Source organism: Cimex lectularius, unplaced genomic scaffold, assembly GCF_000648675.2.
Source record: "Cimex lectularius strain Harlan isolate CLEC.00 unplaced genomic scaffold, Clec_2.1 scaffold16, whole genome shotgun sequence".
Taxonomy (NCBI): Eukaryota; Metazoa; Arthropoda; class Insecta; order Hemiptera; family Cimicidae; genus Cimex; species Cimex lectularius.
In genome coordinates, this window is record NW_019392679.1 from 1,683,629 (window position 1) to 1,701,205 (window position 17,577).

General features: G+C 36.0%; 3 protein-coding genes and 1 long non-coding RNA gene across 5 annotated transcripts; 2 read left to right on the forward strand and 2 right to left on the reverse strand.

The window, feature by feature from the left end:
- Positions 1–1,193: 1,193 nt before the first annotated feature.
- On the reverse strand, positions 1,194–6,479 carry LOC106661546 (protein kintoun). Of its 2 annotated transcripts, XM_014385029.2 has the most exons (5): positions 4,459–6,479; positions 4,088–4,219; positions 2,504–2,629; positions 2,068–2,222; positions 1,194–1,945 (listed from the first exon to the last, which is right to left on the reverse strand). In XM_014385029.2, the coding sequence occupies exons 1-5, from the start codon at positions 6,094–6,096 to the stop codon at positions 1,651–1,653; spliced, it is 2,346 nt and encodes a 781-aa protein (XP_014240515.1). In that variant the 5' UTR covers positions 6,097–6,479; the 3' UTR covers positions 1,194–1,650. The 2 variants fall into 2 exon arrangements, with proteins under 2 accessions (XP_014240515.1, XP_014240516.1); XM_014385030.2 differs by lacking the exon at positions 2,504–2,629.
- A 138-nt stretch (positions 6,480–6,617) lies between these two features.
- LOC106661625 (WASH complex subunit 1) lies at positions 6,618–8,479 on the forward strand. Its single transcript, XM_014385154.2, has 2 exons — positions 6,618–6,958; positions 7,016–8,479. Exon 2 carries the CDS (start codon positions 7,028–7,030, stop codon positions 8,366–8,368), a length of 1,341 nt encoding a protein of 446 aa, XP_014240640.1. The 5' UTR covers positions 6,618–6,958; positions 7,016–7,027; the 3' UTR covers positions 8,369–8,479.
- Positions 8,480–8,752: 273 nt separating this feature from the next.
- Positions 8,753–9,822, forward strand: LOC106661592. The gene is made up of 3 exons (XR_001339756.1): positions 8,753–9,100; positions 9,197–9,550; positions 9,619–9,822. It is a non-coding gene; the product is annotated as an uncharacterized LOC106661592 (long non-coding RNA).
- On the reverse strand, positions 9,820–16,439 carry LOC106661591 (probable ATP-dependent RNA helicase DDX47). The gene is made up of 9 exons (XM_014385106.2): positions 16,048–16,439; positions 12,716–12,809; positions 12,492–12,656; positions 12,263–12,429; positions 10,920–11,156; positions 10,607–10,830; positions 10,401–10,533; positions 10,198–10,326; positions 9,820–10,131 (listed from the first exon to the last, which is right to left on the reverse strand). The coding sequence occupies exons 1-9, from the start codon at positions 16,111–16,113 to the stop codon at positions 9,982–9,984; spliced, it is 1,365 nt and encodes a 454-aa protein (XP_014240592.1). The 5' UTR covers positions 16,114–16,439; the 3' UTR covers positions 9,820–9,981.
- Between the last annotated feature and the right edge of the window lie 1,138 nt (positions 16,440–17,577).

Below are 17,577 nucleotides of genomic sequence, written 5' to 3' on the forward strand. Positions count from 1 at the left end.
TCTAAAGCACCTGTACAATTTAGGGCGAACTAAGTGGTTCTGTATGTTTAAAATTTATTGATAGAATTATTGACTAAAAAAAAATTATTTTAGAAAGGGAGGAACAATATTTATTAACGAAAAAAAGCACCTAAAAACGAGCATTTTTGACAACAGAAAATATCTTTATTATTCGCAAAATTTAATTATTAGAAAATGTCTTTTGCAAGCAGCAACACTTAAAACACCATTTCTACAATCTATGTATCCTAAAATAGTGCGTACATTAATGTTCAGCTCCAACTTGTGTTTATCATTTTTCAATAAATCTATTTACAGATCCACTTGAGTCATTATTAAACCATCATTGTCAAGGATTGTTTTGACATTGGCACGATGATCAAATCTTTCTTTATGATCAGAGCTTGGACATATTCTTTTTGCTTAAATCATTAGTTGTATAGGCTACTTTTTTCTCATTCGCTTCAATTAATATTGTGGAATCGGTGAAAAAAATGAAACAACACCGGGGACATAGGAAAATTAGCAGGGAAATGCCAGAAATAGAAGCATAAAGGAAATGGAACAAATGGAAAGAGATTGAGAGGCCCTTATCTTGGGAGTAATTTCAAATTTACAAAAAAAATAATAATAATAATAACTCCAAAATTGCATATTTCTATAGTATGTATTGTACACAAATAATACTGTGTGTGGTGTTTAGTGACCGTTAGTTAATGATTATTTGGAGATGGTGAGATGCAGCAGTCTGGTGTAACGTAGGTTTTAGACATTTTCTTTATCGTGCCGTTTTGATCTTTATTGATGTATAAAAACATGTAGGATATGAAAAAAATGAATTTCTAGCACTGCATAAATTAATTTTTTTTCACATCCTACAAGAATTTGTAAAATTTAAACAATGTTTATAAATCCCAGGCCCTGAAGATAATCTCAATAAAGATCAAAATGTTGGCACGATAAAGAAAATGTTTTTCTAAAATCTACGTCACACCAGACCGCATCTCACCATCTCCAAATAATCAATAACAAATAATACTTATTTTTGAATAAAAGTCTTATTTATTTATATTTGGGAATTTATTTTAATCAATCAAATTTAATATTGTCATCCTGAAATCAATCTTGTATATAAATGGCACTCAAAATAAGGTTTTTTTTTATTGTTCAAAAGTGAAAAAAAGAAAATCATATTTCTCTTTCAAATGTGTTTACTTCACTACTTATTATGTGTACAAACATTATAAAAGTTTGTTATATTTCATTAGATATTTTTTATTGAATGATATAAAACACAATTTTAATTAAAGCAGTCAAAAATCACAATTACTTCAGCTGAAATATCATAACTGGTTTTTATATTTCACCCAGTCTATTTATAGTATTTATGCAATTTTATTAAGTAGTGTAGCTTACAGTCAATGGTATTTGTTTGAACATTTTTATCTTTCAATATTTAAACATACAGAATTATAATTAAGCTAAATTAATTTGCATTTCTGTATGCCTATGAATTACCACTAATTAATTTACTTGTACTATACTAATGATATATCTCACTGGGTGTATGTACTTTTTATTGGCTCCAGTTTTTTATATATATAGATTTTTTGTACATAACTGAACTAGTAAAAAAACCCTGTTTTGAAGTTAATCCTCGCACAGAATAAAGTTCTGTTTGGCCGAAGCTGCATTTTTTCTCCTGTTTTTCGACCCCCTTCTTCGGTGCTTCTTGCCTCCTTCCATAGGTGGCGGAGGTGCTGAATTATCGTCAGAGGACTCGGAAATATCCGTGGCGTCGGATAGATCAGACACTTCTGACATTTCTGAGTATGACTCGGATTCAGCTTCAGACGATTCGCTCCTCCTCTTATCCATAGCCTTTTTCTTGTTTCTAGACTTCTTCTGGTTCTTGCTCCTTTGGCCAAGAATGCTTGAATTCGGCCTGAAAGTTAAGATTAAAAAACTTTTTTTGTAATTAAAAAAAAATTAATGTTTTTTGCATACATACTACACAATTTTTGTTTTAAATTTTATAGTTTTTTTTTTTTTTTACTGAATACACACCTGAATATCTTTTTTGATATGATATCACTGAAGCGTACAGTCTTTTTAGTCAAGTTATTGTCCTCAGAGTCAAGAGATGACCAATTGTAATAATCTTCACTATGAGATTCAGATAAACTTCGACTCTTTTTTAAAATGCTTCTTCGCCCTGCAACCTTCATTTAAAAATTGGTAATAATAATCTAATTTTCTTCTTGTTTTAGTAGATTTATGAAACTATTAGTAATAAATAAAAATTAAATATGTAAATATAATGATGTTATTAGTTTAGAAAACTAAAAGTGCTTCAGATAAGTGCAAAAACAAGAGCTATGAAAGGAAATAAATACTTTATTGAACTATTAGTTTCAACTTCAATATGTACGGATTAAGCCAAGGTTGGATGCAGATGCAATGAATTACTAATATGCATATTGTTTGCTCAATTAGAACATACATCGTCTGAAGGCGCCAATGTTGATTCTGAAAAAGTTCTAGCCTTGGGAGCAAGTTTCTTCTTCGACGCGCTTAGATTACCGGCTATACTGCTGAAGGAATCACCTTTGTCAGAATTATAAGTAGCCTATAAATTATTTTATCTTTTTAAAGAAGCAAACTCCTTTTTTATTTTTATTACAGAAAAAATGTTATCTTTTATTGATTAATGAACTTTTAGAAATTTAAAATACACTGACAGACAAATTCAACACACCACTTAATTTATTTAGTTTAAAATTAAATCCATTAGCTTTCCACTACAGTCACAGGTTATTAGGAGCTATTGTAGTCAAAATATACAGTAAATAAGGTTTTGTTCATTTCCTTTATTTACTGATTAATCCCATTTGAACAAAAAGCAATGCCTAAAGATCATTATCAAGTAAACATTTTCCTTTGTTGATTTCATTTGAAATTATTCTTATTCTTAAACCTTTTTCAATGGCTCCAGTCAGGCATTTGAGTGAGTATGAGTGTCACGGTCATAACATTATTAGAGGATGCAGCGAGCATGAAATCGCCAGGAGACTGTTAATCATTCTTCAATAGAAAGGGTTCTTCAGAGCTTCAGAGAAATAGGGCTTCAAGTAGGCTAAGATAGGATCGACCTAGGTCTACGGATGAGAGAGATGATAGATTTTTCCATCATCAGGTTCTTTGAAACTGCAGCATTACAGGAAATGAGATAAGAAATCTGATAAGATAAGTCCAAAATGTTTCAATTTCCTCCAGTTCTATAAAAAGAAGGCTCAATGAAAATAACCTCAGGGCCTAGCTGCTGTCTCGTGGACCTCTTCTTACCACAACTCAGAAAATGGTCAGGCATCAATTAAACGAGGACATATGAATATTGGAAGATATTCATATGATGAATAGATTAGAAGATGAGTTCTCTTTAAAAATGTGGCGAGAATTAGTCTCAAATTTTCAGATGGGTGCAATTTCATACGGAGACGATCAGAAGAAAGGCACGCCCCATGCCGTATGGCTCCTCAGGTGGCATTCCACAGTGGGTCATTGATGTTGTGGGGTGGCATTTCCTTGGACGCCTGCACCGGTGCAAGGAAGATGTAGTGCGATTCACCCCCACATCGATGAGAGATTCTTGCTAAGCAAGATAATGCCAGGCCCTTATTGCAGATGACAGAATGAAGTTGGAATTGAATGCTTGGTGGCCAGCTCGAAGTCCAGATTTGAACCCAATCAGACTATTTAGGACCAACCCAGATCCTAGCACCCCAGAAGAGTTAATGGCTGTTCTTGATGAATGGGAAAGAAAGATTTTACCAGAAATCTTTTCCAAAGAGTCCAAAGGCGTTTAACGGACGTGATTCATGACAAACAGTTTTTAAAATTTTTTTTTTTAACTCAATAATTAGGTAATAAACATTTTCTTTTTAAATCTTATTTTTACAACCACTTTTGGTAGGCAAAATATGAATAAACCTAAATACATTAAAATTTAAGGTAGGGTGGTGCATTAATTTTATCCATCAGTGTACATATCATGTAAAAAGTATGAAAACCAATAGAAAATACTTACAAGAGGCGATGTTTCACTATCTGAGGGTGAAATTGAAACAATCCCTTCATCACATGATTCCTTGACTGAAGAATTATTGGAAATTTCGGGTTTCTCTTCATTTGAGCTTTCAATTTTGTCTTCTTTTTCATCCTAACAATAAAAAATAAAAAAATGAAAATAGTCTAATAAATTTTTTTGTGTTAATTTGTCCTAAATTTCCTAAATAAGTGAAAAAATGCTGATTTTGATACGAAAGCCTGCGCATATGAGAAATCCTGACTACAATTTTATTAGTAAGAACCATTCAAAAATTGTACAATTATTTTTTCTCGTTTTAACTTTAGCTACACCAAAAAGTAATTATAATTGTAATTGGAATGATTAGTTACCTCAGCTGATGTACTTGGAATTGTTTGGAAATGTTCATCTATATAATATTCCTTAAGGCTTTCAGAATTTAGACCAGCAAAGTAAGACGAGAGGACAAAATGAGTAGGACAACTTATGCTCAAATTAGCAACTAGAGTGTTGTCCCATACTTCCACCTTGAGGGAGGAAGTGTCCAGAGATGTATCAGGCAGTTTGAAAAAAAATGCGTAATAAGACGGAAAACAGCCGGAGCCTAGAGACGCAAAGCTCATATGGACAGCATCACCGTTGGGATGAAACTGATGTTCGACACTGGAAGGTTCAACGTTCTTAATATCTAAATTAAAGGAGATCGAAGATCCAGAATGGGATATCGTGAATGGTGGAAACATGTAGAGGCGGTCTTTCTTCAGAAAATCACTTTTAACTTCTTCACTAGTCCGATATGTGTCATCACTCTCACAAATGGAAAGGGCTTCTGTTGAAGATATAATTTCGATGTCTTTACTCAGATCTTCTTCGCTCGAGGATTTATTCGCAGGCGTATGATCACTCTCGATTCCACTGTCTTCTTTGACAAAATCATTTATGTGAAACGCCTTCCTCCTCACAGGCAATGTAATGACGAGTCTTTTCTCTTCTTTATCAAATTTGGCAGAACCGTTGTCATCGTCGACAAAATATGGCAGGTCGATTTTTAATTTGTACTTGGCAGATTTTTCTGATAGGAGAGAGAGCGACTTTCCCTCGATGTCCAATTCTACATCAGCGGCGCATTTGACGAGCGGCAGTTCAATCTCGACAACGAGCTCATTGGGTATAGAAGAATTGACTTTTGCGTCTAAAGCATTTGTGAATTCTTCATATTCGACGTTCTTTCTCTGCTTGAGGACGTAAACCGGCGTCGTGTACGGATCGCTGTCTTTGCCCTCAAAGGTTCGCCTAGGAGTGGAATGTTTGGGCTTTTCGTTTTTGTCTATGTCGGGATACGGATAATTCGGAATCTGGAATGGCGCTTCTTCCTCGACGGCCTTCTTATCTTCACCGGACCTGTTGATCTTTTTCCTTATCACAGACGTCTGAGGCGGCCCTTTATAGCCGGCTTTCGGGTATTTTAAATTTTTTCTGTCAAGTTTGACCCCGTTGATGTCTTCGACTGCAGACAGTGCCGTGTCTTCGACGAGCTGCTTGAACTGGCCGTTCTTCTTCGCGAGGTGGATGCTGTCCGGGTGGAAGACGACATCGAAAAACTGGCAATAGTTGTTCTTCTTGTCGAAATCCACCCGACCTTTGACGTGCGTGTACGGAACTGACCATGTGAGACCCACGGTGCCGTCCTGTTCCGTACGCTCAGCAGAAGGCCTTTGAATGTGCTCGCTGTGGCAAATGTTGACGAATGCCTTTTGACATCCATCTACGCTCGTTTTTACCACGTACCCAGGCTCAGGGTGGATGAAAGTAACTTCGTTTCCTCTCTCCCTCTCCAACTGTTTGATCTCACTCTCGTACAAAGCTTTGTTCTTTGGATCGTTGACTTCTTTGGCGTATTCGGCGAAAAGTTCGACGAATTCTCTCTTCTTAAAAGCCTCGCCGATCTGTTTCAGCTCTTGTTTAGTGATATCGAAGTCTTCAAACGGCTTGTTCGAACGTTTTGCCATGAGACCGGCTACTGTTTTATCGAAACGTACCTAAATCGACTCGCCGAACAAATTAGATTCGTTTTTGACCTAGATCCTACTGAATAGCAGTCGTTTCAGCACTTCACCGGCGATTTAACTAGCACACTCTTATCACAGTTTGACAGCTTTTACACTTACTTGATTCTCTTTATCACGGACTAGTCGAAACGAGGCTTCGAACTTTTATTAACAAAGTTTAGAACCTTGGAAATTAATTAACAATAAAATTGGAACGAATCGGCCACTTCGGATTTCTACGTTGTTATTGTTTATCCGATTAACCAATCACATACCGCCCTATGGGCAAAAAGCGAGCGACGAACCTTGCGGAATTTTCCCCAACGATTCAAAAAATTAAAAAAACTCAAAATACTAATAAATAATGTCATATGTAAACATTCTCCTTATTTGATTGTTATTATTTAAAATCGATTATTTTATCAGTTTTACTGATAAAATAAAGTAATTTTGAAAAAAATCTTTGTATACTGATGTGTTCATATTTGTTTTTAATGCATATACATGAATTTTTACTAATTTATTGTAAATCGTGTACAATTCGAATTTTGTTGTGCTAATTATATAGCACACAATAATAATTAATAGAATGCAAAGACGTAGCACAATTTTTAAAATCATTATCGATCAACTGGTGGTTCGTGAGTTTTTTTGTATTACCGAAGATAATTTGTTTTGATAAAATTATCAAATTAGTTTGCACTGGCGTAACATAGAATCGTAAACCGCGGGAACGTTTATCAGAATGGCAAATAGTGGAGGTTTAGGAATAGTGATGTCCACTTCGACTTTCTTAAATGATTCACAGACGCTTTGATAAGAGGTATTTATTCGCCATTTACCGTTGTAATTTAATTAAATTTGTTCTCTGCCGAGGAAGGAGTGAGTTCTAATGAAGAAACGTCAAGTGGTGCCGTTGATCCAACAGGATTTAAGCCATGAAGAGACGATAATTCAAATAGCATACGCTTTAGACTCGTTGCAGAATCTAGTCAATAACGCTTTTACAAACGTCGAGAGCAATATCGAAAAGCAGAAGGCCAAATTAAAAAGCTTGCAGAGCAGGTGTCACAGGGTGGCTGACAAGGTGGACAAGCTGAAAGGAATCAACAAATCAATTAGAGTCCATTCTAGCTACAAATACCCAGTTCCATACCCTGATAGTTATTTTAAGTACGAATACATCAGTCCTGAACTGCCTAAAGAGGAAAATATCAGAATACATTATACACAGCTTCCTCTGGACAAGTTGTCCCTGAAAGAAAAGCTCAATTTTTATCATGTTAAGGAAAGTAGCGTTCGTATGAGGATGAATGACGAGATAACTCCATTGACTGGTCTCGGCCCGTTGCCCAATAACATTAAAAGTGTCAGTTCGTTGTTACTTTTCAACAACGCACAGAATATGTATACGCAGTATAAGTTCCTCGATCCTCTTAGCTCCGTTAATATGAATAGTGATGCTAATGTAAAAAATGTGGCTCCTGTGATCGAACCGGCTCCGATTTCGATATCCTCAAACGAGCCATTTGGATACAGATACAACCAGAATTATTTCTACACTCCTACTGTTCAAGATCTTCCGGAAATCGACGCTCCGCAGAATCTGCCTCATCTCTCGGGAATCGCCGATGATCTTCAGTTTAATGTCGATTCGCATAATACAGACAGTTTTCAGTATGTTGATCATAACGATTCGACGAATGATGTACAGGAAGACAAAGAGCCGATACAGTTACTTGACGAGCTGCCAAAATTAGAAACAATAAAAGAGACGGTGCTGGTGCAAGAAGTGCCACCCCCTCAACCGCCGCCGCCACCACCACCTCCCCCTCCTCCACCACCACCTCAAGAAACAGAAATAATCAAAACTGAAAAGTTTTCCATCCCAGAAGGAAACGTCTCCAATGCAAACACCAAGGTAATCCGATCTCAAGAATCCGACGCCCGAGCTAATTTGATGGAAGCCATTAGACAAGCGGGAGGAAGCGGAAAAGCCAAACTGAAAAGTGTCTCTTCCAGTGATCCATCTACCACGGCAAAGTCCAAACTTCCCTCTGGCAATAGTCTAATGGACGACCTACATGCCAAACTTTCAATGCGAAGAAAAGGGATATCTGGCAAAAATGACAATCCTGATGGCATGTTTGACAAAATGATGGCAAAGATTCCTATCCTCATTCCTAAACCTGCCAATGATCCTGACGATGACGATGATGATTGGGAAGATTAACTTTATTATAAATCTGTGTATATGTTTTTATAAGTTTTGTATAGAACTATTCCTCTATAAACTATAATTGTTTTCAAATTGTTGGATAATATATATAATATAGCTTATACATTTTACTTAAACAAATAAAAAATAAATAAATAAATTGAACTAACAATAAGACTTTTTTTAATCAAAATCTTTATATTATTACAAAATATGTGTACAATGTATGTCAGAATTAAAGAAAAACAAACAATATTTTAGCAGGTCATGTAGAATTTATTTTAGTTAAATTTTAATATGTGGCAATTTTTTTGCATACATATGTACAAATTAATCATATTCATGACATTCATTATTTAACAATATGCTTGTTGTAGTTTAGACATTTTCACAGAGAATATTTTAATCTCCCTGTCCTTGCTGTTTTTGAATGTTAGTCATGTTTTGGCTTCTCTCCGTCTTCAGTGGTGTGTATGTTAGCCAGCAATAGAACATGTAAGGCCTTGAACAATACAAAGTTGAGTGATTGTCTGTATATATATGTAGACATACAATGTATATAGACATCCAGAGACTTAGTCGCCTGTACTCACTTGAATGCCTCGTTCCTCAATAGTTGCTGAATATGCTGATCCCCATTGTTCTTCATCTGATTAATTTTTTATGCTGTTTTGAAATTGAGGATGCTCTTTTGTCACTGACAATTCATATTTTTTAGACAGCTCTTCAGTAACCATTTTCTTCTTGGTGAGATTTTTATATTAGTCCATAACCAAGCACAAGCAAGATGCCATGTGAAAATCTTCAAATAACATCTTTTAATGAAAAGTGCTTTTTCCGTAGGCCACTTCATGTTTAAAAAAAAAAAAAATCGCCATGACAGACTATGTTTGCTGAAATTTCACAAAACATTGTTTTACAAAAGGAACACGTTTAAGAAAAATATGCTCAATCCCGAAGTGAAACAAACCACGAGAATGGACCTAGTCATTGTTGATCAGTTCAAAACTATAGCTCCATCAAGATGTAGATCCCCAAGGGTTCTCGCTATTATACATAACAAAATCACACTGTAAAGCAACTTCTTTATAATATTTTACTTGAGGTACTGTAGATTTGCAGGTTTTTTACTTGAGTGACACTTCAGCTATTCATATAGGCATTTCAAAACTGATAGATAAATTGAGCTTGTATAAGGTATATGGTGTATATACATATAAACTTTATCAATACATTTTTTTAATGATCATATTATTCAATATTAGCTAAAAGGAGAATCAGAGAATGTGATTAATTAATTGTATACTCCCAACAAAAGCGTGAAAAAAAAACTTCCAGGGGCAACGGTGGGAATGGAACCCGCAACCGTGGGGTCCACTGCTGAAAGTCTTAACACACTGATAACTGGGCTACTGCGGTTGCCTTGGATATTATTTCATGTAAGGAAAATTCAATGAAAAACAAACTAAGATAAAAAATAAATTTTATTTTTACAATATATTGGAAGTCTTCTGAAATAAGTAAATAGAAATTACAAAAACCATTAAATTTACAAATAAACTTAATAACTGATGATTTACAACTTAAAAAGAGTATTTGCTGAACAACAGTAAATAAAGCATTACCTATCATTTTCTTTTAGTAAATTTCTTTTTTTTGTTTTGATTTTTGTATAATCGTTTTCTAATTCCTAATGATGTTTCAGTGTCATCTTCCATGCTTTTGTCCACACCGTGTTTTCTCTTTGATGTTTTGAGTTCCATTAAATCCTTCGCTTGCTGCAAAAATTAAACTTGTGATTATACAATATATTTGTAAAAAGAATAAAAAGTAAAAAAAATTACCCCGTTTGCTGTTCGTTTTGCTTCGGCTACTCTTTCTTCCAAGCACATGACTTCTTCATCTCGGATATCATAAAGAGGGAGTTTCTTTCCTATCAGCTGTTCTATTCTTTGATATAGCTCAACATCGTACTGATATGGAAATTAAAAAAAACAGTAGAGCATATCTAATTAATATTTAAAGTGCTTATGAGAGTTTTATATACCTGTGTTACAAATGTTATAGCTCTTCCCGATCTTCCAGCTCTTGCTGTTCTTCCTACTCGATGAATGTAATCTTTGCTGTGAGTCGGAATATCAAAGTTGATCACGACATCTACATGTGGGATGTCCAGACCCCTGAAAGCAGAATGAGTTTATGTGATTTTTAGATTGGGTTGATTCGGTGTTTTGTTTAAAAGTGGTAACTCACCTACTAGCGACATCTGTTGAAATTAAAACAGATCTGCTCTTAGCTTTAAATTTAGTTAAAGCAGCTAAACGCTTGTTTTGTGACATTTGGCCGTTCAATGGGATAGCTGAAACCCCAAGATTTCGTAGCAACAATGCCATTTTGAGTGTTCCATGACACGTTGAACAAAATATCATGATTGAATTTCCTGCTAGTTCGTTTACTAAATGTACTAAGTACACATCCTACAAAAGCCAAAATATTTAATATATAAATATAAATTTAATAACTAAATAATAAATTAATTTTATTGAAATTATTACTATTTATCAACCTTGTATTTTACAGGAATGAAAATGTAATACTGTTGAAGCTGATCTACTGTTTTATATTTTGTTGAAACTTCAACTTTGACGGGATTTTTCAATGACGCCCTTTGCAATTTCTGCACCTTTTTTGTCATTGTAGCTGAAAACAAGAATGTCCTTCTATCACGTGGTATAACTTTCAAAATCTTGTCCACTTCCACTTCAAAATCCATATTCAAGATTCTGTCAGCTTCATCCATGACCTGTAAAAAAACAATTTGATATTGTTTAAAAAATGGACTTCACAGTTGGTTAGTTTTTATTTGTTCTAATTGAATGGAAATAATTTGTAGTAAATTATGCCTAAATTAACCAACTAATATTAAATATACATGTATGTTTATTTCAAAATAGGGAAAAATAAAATTACTGATGTATACCAACAAATCTATGATCCCATAGATTTCCGTTGAAATGGGGAACACACCTGATGCAACACAATGTCACATGATGTAGTGCCACCCCAGGCCAATCCTATGATCTTCACCTCATGAACACCAGTTTTTTTGTTTGTTGCTGAAAATGAGCAGATTGCTGCTGCTGCCAATTATTCTTGTGACGCATAGTAAGTGCTTGTGCATAACCCCCCCCCATCATGTGTTAAGGCATTGAGCCACATCACGTTATGTTGCATCAGGTATGTTCCATGCCTTGATTGATAGAATTATTTTGTTCAGAGAAGAAAAAATCAATATTAATTATTTAACCCATTCAGGAGAGGGAGCTGATATCACTTGATTCCCCTAATCACACTGGTGGCCTGCTTATCGATTCTTCTACTCAGGTACTGTAAGTGTGTGTAAGCACTGCAATTGTGCTATAGTCTTTTCACTTTTAGACATGCTCAAAAAGACAGTGTGTTGCTTAAAACAGTGTAAAGCATCCCCCCCACAAGCATTAAAAATAATAACACAGCATTCTGCTTCTATGAACGTGAAACTAAAAGTGAAAAGTAGAGTGTGATATCACACTAACTGTCCTGATTGGGCAACGCCTAAACCGTTGCGGCCACCGACGCCCCTCTCACCATATTCAGTGGTGGGTTTGTGTTATTTTTATACATTTGTGAATGGTGAAAGGTATCGACCAAATCATTGAAACTAGGGTAATAAGAAATGTCGATCACTCTGTATACCTTAAAAACAATTCTACATACAAACTTGGAAATCTTTTAACATTATAATAGTAATCTTAAAAAAAAAAATAAATAAATAAATATAATGATAATTGCATGATTCTCTGGAGTTAATCATTAATTGCAAATTGAAAATCTTATAAATGAAAAAATGGGAAATGTGAAAAGTATTACCAAAAATTTTAAAGCCTTCAAATTAAATCCTTTTGTATTTTCCAAATGATCAACTAACCGCCCTGGTGTGGCAATTATGATGTGGGGCTTTTTCGCTAAGGTTAAAGCCTGTGACATCATATCTAAACCACCGACTATTACGGCACTCTTCACACCTATGCTTGCACCTAAATATGAACAAAAAATAAATTATTATCGTTAAATATTTTTATAATTACAAACTTGTTACCAAGTGCTTCAAACTGCTCGGCAATCTGGTAGGCAAGTTCTCGAGTAGGTGTCAGTACAAGCGCAAAATACCTCTGAGGATTGTCTAAAAGCGATTGAAGGATTGGTATGGCGAATGCGGCAGTTTTTCCAGAGCCTGTCTCTGCTAGTCCTATGACATCTTTTCCTGCAATGTACAATAAGCATGAATAAGATAATTATGTAGCATAATTGACCGTGATGTACCTTCTAAGGCTATTGGTATTGCTTCTCTTTGTATTTTCGTGGGCTTTTTCCAATTCAAAGAGTCACAAGCTTCGCATAACACATCAACAACACCCTATAAAGATTAAATACATATAGTAAATTGGCAATATGAGAAATTATTCAGGTTATAAATCTGAATGCGCTTCAGATCATATCCTCAATAATTAAGACCTCCAAAAAAATTTATTTTATTATTAATATGATTAAAAACATTGTATAAATTTTAGTTCCACTCAATTTAATTTTTTTTTGTAAATCTCTCTATTGAATTTTACAACAATGGAAAGAATATTTCACCACGACATGGTTTTGTATCAAACATTTTTAGTATGGGTTTTTGAACTACCCCAATTGAGTTAATCTGCGAGTTGGTGAACTCATGTAGGACTGGCATAGGGGTAGTTCCTCACTGAAGATGGTGTGCCAAAATGCATTTGAGGGAAGACAGACCCAATACATGACCCTATGCCCATTCAGCATACCTGAAGTGATGTAAGACGTTCATACAATAACTGTCCATACCACCAGATAATTAATATAATATACAGTAGTTACTCACTTGGTTGCTTCCAATCATTTTCAACTGACCGATGCATTGTTTTATTTTCTTTAGTTGTAGTAAGTAATTAAGTAGACTGTACGCAAATTTCTACTGTATAGTCATGCTAATGATGATTCAATCCTTGAATAAAATTCATCTACTAAAGACTTCAACAAGATAGAAAACAACATATACTGTATTGTGTAGCATAGAACAGTGGAATTAATCTTACAGGTCTATAGTTTTGTGAACCATTCTTAGTCTTGCATGTTTTTTTTTTTTTTTTGCTTTATATTACTACATCTAACCATGGAAAGCCCGATGATGAAGGAGCAAAGCTCACCAAAACAAGCTCAGGGTGGACAGCCAGGCACTCTATTCCATTACCATTTTCCCATTGTTCTATTTTAACAAACAGTGCTGAGGGGTGTGGATAAAATCCATTTATATTGCATCCAAACCATTACAGAAAAGCCCACATACCCACTGTTTGTGGACAAACATGCCTAGAGCCCCTGGATACCCACCACCTGGCCTGACTGACTGCCAGATGCTACTCTCCGCCATCATGGTGAAGGTGGTAGTCATGTTGTTACATGGAATTCCCGTCATAGATAATTGGTTGTATGACAAAAATTACTCTCGTACAAAACTCGGCATTTTATTAATTTTTTCCATGAATGAAAATAGAAAATATGGGGACCGCGGTAGCCGAGTGGTTAGCATGAGAGACTCTCACGCCGCGGTCGTGGGTTCGATTCCCACCGTCGCCTCTGGCCCTTTTTTCCCGATAACCCCCAATTTGAACAACATATATAAGAATTCGTCATGGCTAATATGCAAAGATCATAAGGCCAATAAACTAGAAAATATGTCAGAGTCTGATGAGGCCAGGTGGTATGGAACTGCTAGTGTGGTGCACTAAGTGCTGGCCCACTTGTTTTTGGATTTAGTTTGGAGTGGAGCAGATAAAGAGGAAGCCACATTAGCACATGCAGGATTCAACGAGTGGTCGCTCTCCTTATTACTTACTGGAACTACAACTTTCATTTATTGTACCATGAGATATACTGTATCTTGTCTCATTTGTCTCAGAGAAGAATAATTGTTAGTGCACACGTCAGGCATTGGGTGTAGAGCTCTTCAGCCCCTCAATAAACACAAAGACGACCGTCTGGTGTATGGAAAGAAAACTGGAATTCGGATGATAACGTAACATTCCATAATTACAGTTTCTGTCTAATGTCAGTGTACACTGCAAACTCCAAAGCAGTCCCGGTGATGGTCTCTCCTAAGCACTGAACCCATTGCTTCTGGGATGTAGATTCATTTCTGCATGTCTACTTTGTATTGTTTCAGCGCTAACACATTCTAGCTTTGTATGGATACATCTCGCACAGTTCTAAGTCTTTGAGACATTTCAGAGACAGTGGAAAAATGATGCCTCAGAGTGTGAAATCTTGTAAATCTGTCGTCAGCTGGTCCCTTGGCTCTTGGGCCAATCCTAGTCTCAGAGTACACCTTGCAATGTCCTGGTACCACAGAATGTCCAACTGTTGTTTTAGGCAAATCTAAAGCGCAATGAAATGCTGATTTCTTCCATCCTTAATGAATGCATCGTTGATTATGGACATTTCGTGATTGTTTTGTTTTGTGCCACCAAGTCGATATCGACGATGGTCTACAATGGTTTAGGGCCGACGGAAGTCTCAATCGGAGAGAAATTAGAGGTCAATAGTCATGTGTGACGGTTAGAGATGATTGTTTTATTGCTCTTACCGCACTACAGAACCGTAATTTAACAGCTTCCTTGATGTGTAGTCATGGGTGAAAAGGGGGCTAACATGGATTCTGTGAGTCCTGAACCCTACTGGCTTAGCATCCTACCACAAAAGAGGATACATCTTAAAATGGATCCTTAACAAGTCCAAAACCTGGTGGAACAATACCTCAGGTATGAGGTATGCAAAGAGATTCATAGAAGGACCATTCGCAAAACTTACAAAACAATTACTGGGAGGCAACCACAACCGAACCAGGATTCTGGTTGGACTCCTGACAGGGCACTGCCACTTAAGAAAGCACATGCACCGGATTGGAGTACAGACAGAAGAAACACTGTGGAGATACTGCCAGGAAGAGGAGGAACCGCAGAACACATTTTATATTTCAGTGAAGGTCTTTGTATGTGCAGGTTCTTGCAACTGGAACAAGACAAACTACAAGCTAGATTCTACACAATGGAGCTGCCGGTAAGGCTATAGAGGCTAATTAACAACCTGAAGCTGGCCAGTGAGTTATAAAAACAGGGGAGCACAATAGATCTATTCAGGTCGAGGTGCAGAAGGCTGTGTCCGCCTCTTTTATTCCTATCCTTAATTCACCATAGAAAGCATTGCTACTAACAACTGCCTCAAATGAAACAGGGCTTATTCATGCAAGGAAAACGCGAACCATGGTCTAGCTCTATGGATGCATACACTTTTACTTTCTGTCTACAGGACCCTTTATATTTACATTGGCATTTTATAAACAGCTTCTTTTGTTAGCACGTCCACCATGTTATGTTGCATGGTTAGTCTACTTGATGATGATGTAAAAGTTTGACAACCAATTGCCAAACAGTAGGTTTTACTAGTAAAGATTTTAATATATAGATAATAAAGGTTTTACTTGACATTTATTGTAATGAGTAAAATTCTCGTCTTACATTACAATTGGAACTGGATTTTTCTTCAATATATGACAAAAATTTTTAAGTAATACTTACTAAATCTTTAAAAGTTTTGTCAGGTGCCTCCTTCGCCTCCTCAACTTGAGGTTTATCTTCACTCATTTTTAAAGAAGTTTCAAATAAAAAGTACACGAGGTAAATAATTACAAGATGAAACCTTTGGGAGAGGTTTCACTCAGAGTACTCAGACGTTCACAGGATAGCCAAACGACATCATGTGGCGAATCGTTGTCCTACCTGAAGATGATCTCAATAAAAGATCGCAACGTTGGCACGATAAAGAAAATGTTTTTCTGACACCTACATCACACCCGACCGCATCTCACGATATCTGAATAACTGTTGTCCTTACTATTGATTAAACTTTTATCAGTTATGTGTTTTACTCTCGATGGTTCGTCATACTCAAGAATTTCGTCTCGCTACTTCCCTAGTAGTGGGTTCGATTTTCACCGTCGCCACTGGAATTTCTGATCCATCAAACCAAAAAAATTCTCATAATTCATCAACATACTCTGACTTGTAATGTGCATAACGATATAAACAATATATGTTTGAAAATTCATGTTACAGTCTTTTTGGCCCATTGATAAAAAAAATTGAACATGTTTTCAACCCTCCAAAGAATGTGTTTAGCCTAAGGCTAAGTGGAATTTTTTTTAGTTGCGTTTCAGTGTTCACCCAGGCAGTGCTGGACAGTTATACCAACCGTGATAATGTCCTCCCGCGTACACTTGACATTGAAACAGAAGGTTGAACTTATAAACGTAAGGGCCTGTGAAAAGTTCAGTATACGTAAACTAGCAGCAAGGTTTAAAATTGGAAAGTCACAGGTGAGCGATATATTGAGTAAAAAGGACGATTTCCTCGTGAAATGGTCTCAAAACGGAAATGGCAACTATAAAAAATCCTTTCCAAAAACAATCGGCTTTACTATTGATAACATAACTTATGAATGGTTCTGTCGAGCTCGAGATGCTAACCAGCCCCTTTCTGGGCCTTTGATTAGAGAAAAGGCTTTGGAGTCTGCATGCCGATGATTTCAAGGCTTCATCGGGATGGTTAGACAAATTTAAAACCCGTCATAAAATTTCTTGGAAAGCGGCCGGCTCTGAAGAGAGATCCGATGGTACAGAGGTTGGTAGGGTAACAGCGTATCAGGCTGAAAATAATTCAATAAATATCAGCAACATGGTTCAAGTAGTTTGTACCGAAGATGAAGAAATCGTGGCGACAGAACCGGCCGAAGAACCAACGATGAAGATGGGAGAAGCGCTAAGCCAAATCAAAAGGTTAAAAAACTCTTTATCTCCGAAGGGGATTCTGAAGGTGTTTGCTTGGTCGTTACACTTCAGGCCATCGTCGAAAGAAAACTCGCTTGTCACTTGTCATAAATAAGAAACTACAGACTTATCATAATTATGTATATTTATACATTGTACATTTTTTAAAATTTAATATGTACATACATTGTTCCGACAACAAAATTATGTAGTTTCATCATTATTGATAATTTTCTTCCGCCCATCTTTGCTGATTTGGTCTGAGATGTGTTTCGGCATTTCG

What these genes read in the sequence shown, in the direction of transcription:
- LOC106661625 (XM_014385154.2), top strand. Translation starts at nt 7,028, where the DNA reads ATGAAGAAACGTCAAGTGGTGCCGTTGATCCAACAGGATTTAAGCCAT.
- LOC106661546 (XM_014385029.2), bottom strand. Translation starts at nt 6,096, where the DNA reads ATGGCAAAACGTTCGAACAAGCCGTTTGAAGACTTCGATATCACTAAA. An exon ending in ATAGTGAAACATCGCCTCTT is followed by an intron (nt 2,630 to 4,087) that starts GTAAGTATTTTC and finishes AATAATTTATAG; the next exon opens with GCTACTTATAATTCTGACAA. An exon ending in CATTGGCGCCTTCAGACGAT is followed by an intron (nt 2,223 to 2,503) that starts GTATGTTCTAAT and finishes TTTTAAATGAAG; the next exon opens with GTTGCAGGGCGAAGAAGCAT.
- LOC106661591 (XM_014385106.2), bottom strand. Translation starts at nt 16,113, where the DNA reads ATGAGTGAAGATAAACCTCAAGTTGAGGAGGCGAAGGAGGCACCTGAC. An exon ending in CGAGCAGTTTGAAGCACTTG is followed by an intron (nt 12,430 to 12,491) that starts GTAACAAGTTTG and finishes GTTCATATTTAG; the next exon opens with GTGCAAGCATAGGTGTGAAG. An exon ending in CTATAACATTTGTAACACAG is followed by an intron (nt 10,327 to 10,400) that starts GTATATAAAACT and finishes TTTCCATATCAG; the next exon opens with TACGATGTTGAGCTATATCA.